General features: G+C 39.8%; 1 protein-coding gene across 1 annotated transcript in view; it reads left to right on the forward strand.

Annotated features, from left to right (window-relative positions):
• LOC111162042 (golgi phosphoprotein 3 like) overlaps positions 1 to 1,003 on the forward strand; it is a 39,504-nt gene extending 38,501 nt beyond the window's left edge. The window contains exon 5 of the mRNA XM_022526222.1: positions 186 to 1,003. Coding sequence (XP_022381930.1) covers positions 186 to 613 — 428 coding nt within the window. The 3' untranslated portion in view covers positions 614 to 1,003. The remainder of the gene's footprint in view (positions 1 to 185) is intronic.
• The last annotated feature ends 6,727 nt before the right edge of the window (positions 1,004 to 7,730 follow it).

Genomic DNA, 7,730 nt, shown 5'->3' on the forward strand with positions numbered 1-7,730 from the left:
TCAGTCCTTTTAAGTTTATTGAGGCTGATTTTATGGCCTGACATATGGTCTATCCTGGAGGATGTTCCATGTGCACTTGAGAAGGGTATGTATTCTGCTGTTAGGGTGGAATGTTCTGTAGATGTCTTGATAGGTCTAGTTGGCTTATAGGATTGTTCAGGTCTTCTGTTTTTTTTTCCCCAAAGGTGAGACATGGAATCCCTTCAAATTACAGTACCAGCTGAGAAATGTAAGAGAGCGAATTGCAAAGAACCTAGTAGAAAAGGGTATTCTAACCACTGAGAAGCAGAATTTCCTCCTATTTGACATGACTACTCATCCAGTGACCAATACAACAGAGAAACAGCGACTAGTGAAAAAACTTCAAGATAGTGTCCTAGAGCGGTGGGTAAATGACCCTCAGCGTATGGACAAGCGAACACTAGCACTCCTGGTGCTAGCCCACTCCTCTGACGTGCTAGAGAATGTCTTCTCCTCTCTGACAGATGACAAGTATGATGTGGCAATGAATCGAGCCAAGGACCTAGTAGAACTGGACCCCGAAGTGGAGGGGACAAAGCACAGTGCCACAGAGATGATCTGGGCTGTGCTGGCAGCCTTTAATAAATCCTAAAGCCAGTGGATGGGTTTCTTCTTTTTCCCCTGCTGGCTGGTGACTGTCAGAGACACCACACTGAGTTTTGTGTGATGAGATGTTTTTCATCATTTCTTTTTTCCTTCTCTTGAATGAGACTTGTGATTTGGGGATAGCAGCTTCAGCGCTTCTCCATAAACTTTAGCCATTGTAAACATACTTTATTTCTTCTTATTTTTCCACTACAGAGGTGAATAAACTAGGTCAATCCACATATATCCAATAATCATTTTCTCTCATTTCTTGGTTTACTTCCATCAGTATGCTTTTGGATAAGCAGGAATATCTAAGTGGGATTTGGAGTTCTCCGGTCAGAAAATGTGAATGAGATCTAGAGCAAACCATTTATTAAATCTTTTAAAGTTTGTTTTAAAAAAAAAAAAAAAGTTTGTTTTCTGTCCTTTTTTTTTTTTTCTTTTAAAGTAGACTCCATGCCCAATGTGGGGCTTACTCATGACCCTGAGATTAAGAGTCACATACTCTACCAACTGAGCCAGCCAGGCGCCCCTGTTTTCTACCTTAAATACATGTTTTCACAGCCTTTGTCTCTCAGGCTCTATTAAGTAATGTAGTTATTGTAATAACTGTCTCTTTGAATAAGGGGCAGTGGAGATAATACTAATATTTGGAGCAGCTGGTCTCTGGGATTGTATGTCCCACTAATGATTTTTTCATTTTTCCTTTTCTAACCTAATGAGAATATTGCAAATTTGATTGCCTGTTCTCACAGCCTAGAATCAGAAATATATTCTATATTCTCTCTTAGCATTATCCTACCACCTCATTCATTAGGACAAAGTCTGAATAATAAAAAAAAAATGATTCTCTCATGTCCATGTATCTCATGTCCTTCAGTCAGCAGTATGATTTACAAGGGAGGGAGGCAGCATGAGAATTTCCACCCATTAGCACATGACTGTCCTGATTCCTCCAGATTACTCTACATGTCTCTGACTGAATTGAGGAAGTTATAAATTTCAGTTGCTGAATAGCAGCATCCTGAGTCCAGAAACTCCATCTAAATTCAAGATGTTCTTGTTCCCTATTTTCAACTTACTTTGTAAACTGATAGATTCTGTCTATATTTAAGTGTCCTAGGAGTATTTTTGTCCATATATAATCCACAGTTATCCTCCTGGTTGTTAGTCTTGTTTCAACACAGCCATCTATCTACCCAAATCTCTAAAAAGTTTCAATTTTTTCAATTCAGTGGTGAGTGCAAAGAGAAGATGAAGGCAGATCCTATTGGAAGAGTAATTTGGTGTCAAAAGCTTGCGGATGCAAAGTCCTAGTGTTTGGGAAGCATTTATTAAGCTAAATTTTTTTAATGAATCATGCCTCTTGACCATTACATAGAAACAGATTGTCAGAGGGCTAATACAGCCAACCCAGACCTGATATCAGATCTTCAGCTATTAAATGAATGATTGTAACTTTCATCTCCCCTAAACTTGTTTAGCCCCACAGAATTCCCCAACTCAACTCAATTAAGTTTGTCACTTCAGGTATTGCTTATGTGACTAGAGATACAAATTTTAGTGTGAAATGAATTCTAAATGTGAGCCTGAGTAGAGTTTTCCGTGTGGTTCTCTGAAAGTACAAAAAGCAGTCCATGTATTGTATCTACCTGACTGAGTTTTCCTTTCCATTTGAACAATTCAGCACGAATTGAAACCAGGTTTTCCTGTGGAAAGTATCAGCTTGATTGTGGGGGTGGGGAGTAGAAGTTGAGTTGAGTTCTTTCTTGCAACTCTTGGTCAGTGTTTATTTTTATATTGTATCTCAATGAGGATGTCTTCAGTTTGAATCTGTATTCACTGCAAAACACCTTCTCCTTTAATGCATATGGCCTTCACATTTCTGTATAATAAATATCAATTATTGGTTCTCTGGGTGTACTACTTCAGTCATTTTTTTTTTTTTTTTACTTCAGTCATTTTAATTGGAAATAAGAACATTCCACACAAGGCCAGTAACACTATCCCTTTACACCAGGAGACCATCCTGTTTCATCCTGTGCAGAAAATTAGGAATACACAAATAGAGTTGTAACATATATAGGCTGTGGGGCAGGGCACATCAAGGCTAATCTGAAGAGCAGCTAATGTTGTAGTCTGAATAGTGTCTTCTTCTCAATCAAAATAATTTACCCAATTATAACATTATTATCATGAAGAAAAGAAGTATGTTTTACTTGCAAGTGATACTTAAGCTCACCTAAGAGCTGGAAGTCTTAAATTGGCAACACAGGTAACATACCTCTCTGTGACAGAGTTAACAGTATGGTGTCTCTCCCAATTAGATGGAGCCCCCGATTGTGAGGCAACCTAATAGGGTGGAATCTGAGGGTGCATGTGGTGAAAGGATTTCACCTGAAGCAGAACAAAGGAGATAGAAGTTTACTGAATACACTGCAAGGGAGTGGTGGGCAGGACAACAAAGCAGAGACTGTGGGGACTGTATTTAAAGGGAGAAGGTGAGGGGGTATGGGACATAGGGAATTTTCCCTTTTTAGGTAATTGTGCCTGGTTGTAAGTAGCCCATTGGTTAGCTAGGGCCTTTGGATATTTTGAGGTGGCTCACCTGAGATGGGCCTGTCTGTATTCAGGGGGTAATGGTGGGCCATTCTGCCTTGCTCAAATTTCCATTGCTCAAGCCTGTTGCCTAAAAGTGGCATCTACAAAAAGCTAATTGTGCTTTTGGGGTGCCTGGGTGGCTCAGTAGGTTAAGCCTCTGCCTTCGGCTCAGGTCATGGGGTGATCTCAGGGTCCTGGGATCGAATCCCGCATCGGGCTCTCTGCTCATCAGGGAGCCTGCTTCCTCCTCTCTCTCTCTCTCTCTCTCTGCCTGCCTCTCTGCCTACTTGTGATCTCTCTCTGTCAAATAAATAAATAAAATCCTAAAAAAAAAAAAAAAAAGATAATCGTGCTTGTAATTGGCTTATTGTTCTTCCCTTCTTTATAATGTCTACAGCACAGGGGACAGTAAGAAATATATTTACTAGAATTGTTTATACTTGTTTATTTTATTTCAAGCAAAGCATTGTTACCTTTATGTAATGTTTTTCAAAATGTGGTGCAAAGAGTACTGTACCAAAATCACCTTGGGGTGAGGGTAACCTTGCTAATATTTAGCAGGTTTATAGTAAATCCATCTCTGGTAGGTTACGGGCTTAGGAAGCTGCATTTTAAACACAGTCTCCAAAAGCTGCATGTTAAATTTTGAGACCACTGCTTGATATTTTATTGCTGTAATTCATTCATCCCCAAAATATTGAGTACTTACAAATTTGGCATTTAAAATTGCCAATAACTGGCACTTGCTAGGTGTTGACAATAAAAAGTTGTATAGGACACAATTTCACCTCCAAGAACTCACATTAAAGTAGACAAATAGGATACTTTTTGATTAGCGCTCTAATAGAAATAGAAACTTAATACTTGTGTTTTTTAAGATTTTTTTATTTGACAGCACAAGAAAGAGGAGAGGTGGGCAGAGGGAGGGGGAGAAGAAGCCCAGTGTGGGGCTTGATCCCAGGACACTGGTATCACGACTGGAGCCAAAGGCAGACACCCAACCAACTGAGCCACCGAGGCACCCCAAATCTTAATATTTGGACGCACAAAGAAAGATGTGACCTTCTTCCTGGGACCAGTAGGACAGACTTAGAGGAGTTGTATTAATTTATAGTAGCTTTCATGTACTGCACATTTGTGAGGTACTACGCTACTTTATATATTATTTATTCCTCACAACACTAAAATCCCGTAAGGTTGTTTTAAAGAAAACTCAGGTAATAAGGCTTGCCTAAGGACACAATGCAGAGTGTAAATTAAAATACATGCTTTTAACCATTACTCTCTCCTGCCTCCATTTAAACTTGGTTTTGAAGAATCTTTTCAGGTTGAGGAGGAAGAGCTGAACCATTTGATGCAGGACAACAGTATGTCCAAAATAATTTGTCATGTGCTGGAATTTGTGTGTGAATATGTGTGCTTTTCACATGTCTTTAAATTTCTAAAAGATACCATTCTAAGGGAATATATTTAAGTTGTAAACTAAAAGTTTTTTGAAACTAGAAAATTATCTATTTTTGTTTATCTTCATTTATTCCTTCCCTGGTGCTTTTCTTTCTATAAAACCAAGTTTCTGACATATCATTTTGCTTCTAACTGCTTTTAATATTTCCTTCAAGGCGGGGCACCTGGGTGGCTCAGTGGGTTAAAGCCTCTGCCTTTGGCTTGGGTCATGATCCCAGCGTTTTGGGATCAAGCCCCGAATTGGGCTCTCTGCTCAGCAGGGATCCTGCTTCCTCCTCTCTCTCTGCCTTCTTCTCTGCCTACTTGTGATCTCTGTCTGTCAAATAAATAAAATCTTTAAAAATATATATATATATTTCCTACAAGGCATATCTGCTGCACATGAATTATCTCAGTTTTTGTCTGAGAAGGTATTTATCCTTCCATTTTGAAGGATAATTTCACTGAATATAGAATTCTAGGTTAAAGGGTTGTTTTTTATAACAGTAAATATTTTACTCTCTCCTTTTTTCTGACATCAAATTTTTAAAAAAACTGTGAAGAGGATTCTAATTAAAAGATTAAAAATTGGGGGCCCCTGGGTGGCTCAGTGGGTTAAAGCCTCTGCCTTCAGCTCAGGTCATGATCTCAGGGTCCTGGGATCCAGCCCTGCATCAGGCTCTCTGCTTGTCAGGGAGCCTGCTTCCTCCTCTCTCTCTTTCTGCCTGCCTCTCCACCTACTTGTGATCTCTCTCTCTGTCAAATAATAAAATCTTGGGGCGCCTGGGTGGCTCAGTGGGTTAAAGCCTCTGCCTTCGGCTCAGGTCATGATCCCAGGGTCCTGGGATCGAGCCCCGCATCGGGCTCTCTGCTCAGCGGGGAGCCTGCTTCGTCCTCTCTCTCTGCCTGCCTCTCTGCCTCCTTGTGATTTCTGTCTGTCAAATAAATAAATAAATCTTTAAAAAAATAATAATAATAATAAAATCTTTAAAAAAAAAAGATTAAAAATTTGATCTTCCACTTTTCCACATAACTAAAATGCCTGTAGACACATATTCATATGATTTCTAAAAATGTTTTACTCCTTAAAGAATAAAAATAATTGTTTTAATGCTGAAATAAATTAGGTAGAACTTTTTTTCCTGTTATCTATTACATGTATACATGGATCTCTGTTCCTTTGTCCCCAATTCTTCCCCAGGCTTTGGTCTGTCTTCCTTTTCTCTTCATTGAGTTCCAGTAAAAAGAGACAGACAGACATAACTGTGTATTAAGCGAGAAAGGGAGCCATCTCTCCCAGCAAGCAGATTAATTATCTCAGAATGTAAGTCAGACAAAGTAAGATCACCTCCTGGCAGAAATCTCCCATTTCTAGCAGTCCAACTTACTGTCATTAGTTCCCTTTACATTCCAAATTATAAAAAAGTAGGGGCACCTGGGTGACTCAGTGGGTTAAACCTCTGCCTTTGGCTCAGGTCATGATCTCAGGGTCCTGGGATCGAGCCCCACATTGGGCTTTCTGCTCTGTGGGAGGTCTACTTCTCCCTCTCCCACTCCCCCTGCTTGTTCCCTCTCTCTCCATGTCTCTGTCAAATAAATAAATAAAATATTTAAAAAAAAAAAAAGTAGATTCAACTGGGAAGGGGGGTATCAACTATTCCCTAAGAGCTCTTCAAATAGACATGTTTTGTGTAGATTTTTTTCCCTGAATATCAATAATCTGTCCACTACTTTGGGTTTTTTCAACCTACTTGAACCTCTCTGCCAGAGAGGTAAGTTCAGATAAAATACCATATTTTATCTGGACTTACTTTAGAAATCAGGAATCTAGGGGCTTTTACCCCTTCAGAAGGACTTCTTGATCAAATCTACATGTTTTTGCCACATAAGTAGCCCAGTAGATGTGCGTCATTTTCCTAATTTGAGGGGAAAAAATTCAAAGCCAAAATTCTTCTTGCATTTCAGAGATGTTGAAATTCCTCCCACTCACATGTTGAGTACTTCTTCAAAGATTTCCGGATATTTAGTCATAATACCTCAAAATATTTCTGAGTTAGTCTAAAATTAAAAACAAAAATTTCTCCCCAGCTCTGTCACCTCAGCTTTTCTTAAACTCCAGGTGGAGGCCAAGAAGTTCTTAGATAACTTAGGTTAAACTGATTTATATTAAACTAAATTAGGGGTGCCTATAGGTTGAGCATCAGACTGGTTTCAGCACCAATCATGACCTCATGGGTTGTGAGATCAAGCCCTGTGTCAGGCTCTGAACTCAGTGCATCTGCTTGGGTTTCTCCCTCTCCCTGTGCTCCTCCTGACCCCATTCTCACTCTCTCTCACTCTCTCAAATAAATAAATCTTAAAACAACAACAACTAAATTAAACTTCTGTTTGGGTGTGAGAGAGATGGTTATGATCAAAGAGGTAAACTACAGAAGGTAGCAGAATAGCTGAATGGATTCTTTTTTTAAGGTTTACTTATTTATTTGAGAGAGAGAGAGAGAGAGCAGTAGGGAGGGGCAGAGGGAGAAGGAGAGGGAGAATCCAGAGAAGACTACCCGCTGAGTGCAGAGCCCAGCACCAGGCTTGATCCCAGGACCCTGAGATCATGACCTGAGCCAAAATCAAGAGCCAGTGCTTAACCTACTGAGCCACCATGGCACCCCAGATTGTTAAGAACATCATGAGCATTTAAAAAAAAAACTGAGCAAATACTTATTTTAAAATGCTTTTGGCAATATAAGACATGTTTTAAAAATAGATGATTTTGGGGGGTGCCTGGGTGGGTCAGTCAGCTGGGCATCTGACTCGGTTGCAGCTCGGGTCATGGTCTCAGAGCCCTGGGGTTGAGCCCCGAGTCTGACTCCAGACTCAACGCAGAGTTCTCCCTCTCCCTCTCCCTCTCCCCCTCCCCTGGTACTCACTCACACTCTCTCTCTCTCTCTCCCTCCCTCCCTCTCTAAAATAAAAAAAAAAAAAAAAATCTTAAAAAAAAAGATGACTTTTTTTATTGAAGTGTAGTTGACATAAATGTATATTAGTTTCAGGTGAACATAGTGATTCACCAATTCTATGCATTA

This window comes from Enhydra lutris, unplaced genomic scaffold, assembly GCF_002288905.1.
Source record: "Enhydra lutris kenyoni isolate GAN:26980312 unplaced genomic scaffold, ASM228890v2 scaffoldscaffold88, whole genome shotgun sequence".
In the NCBI taxonomy this organism is placed as follows: Eukaryota; Metazoa; Chordata; class Mammalia; order Carnivora; family Mustelidae; genus Enhydra; species Enhydra lutris.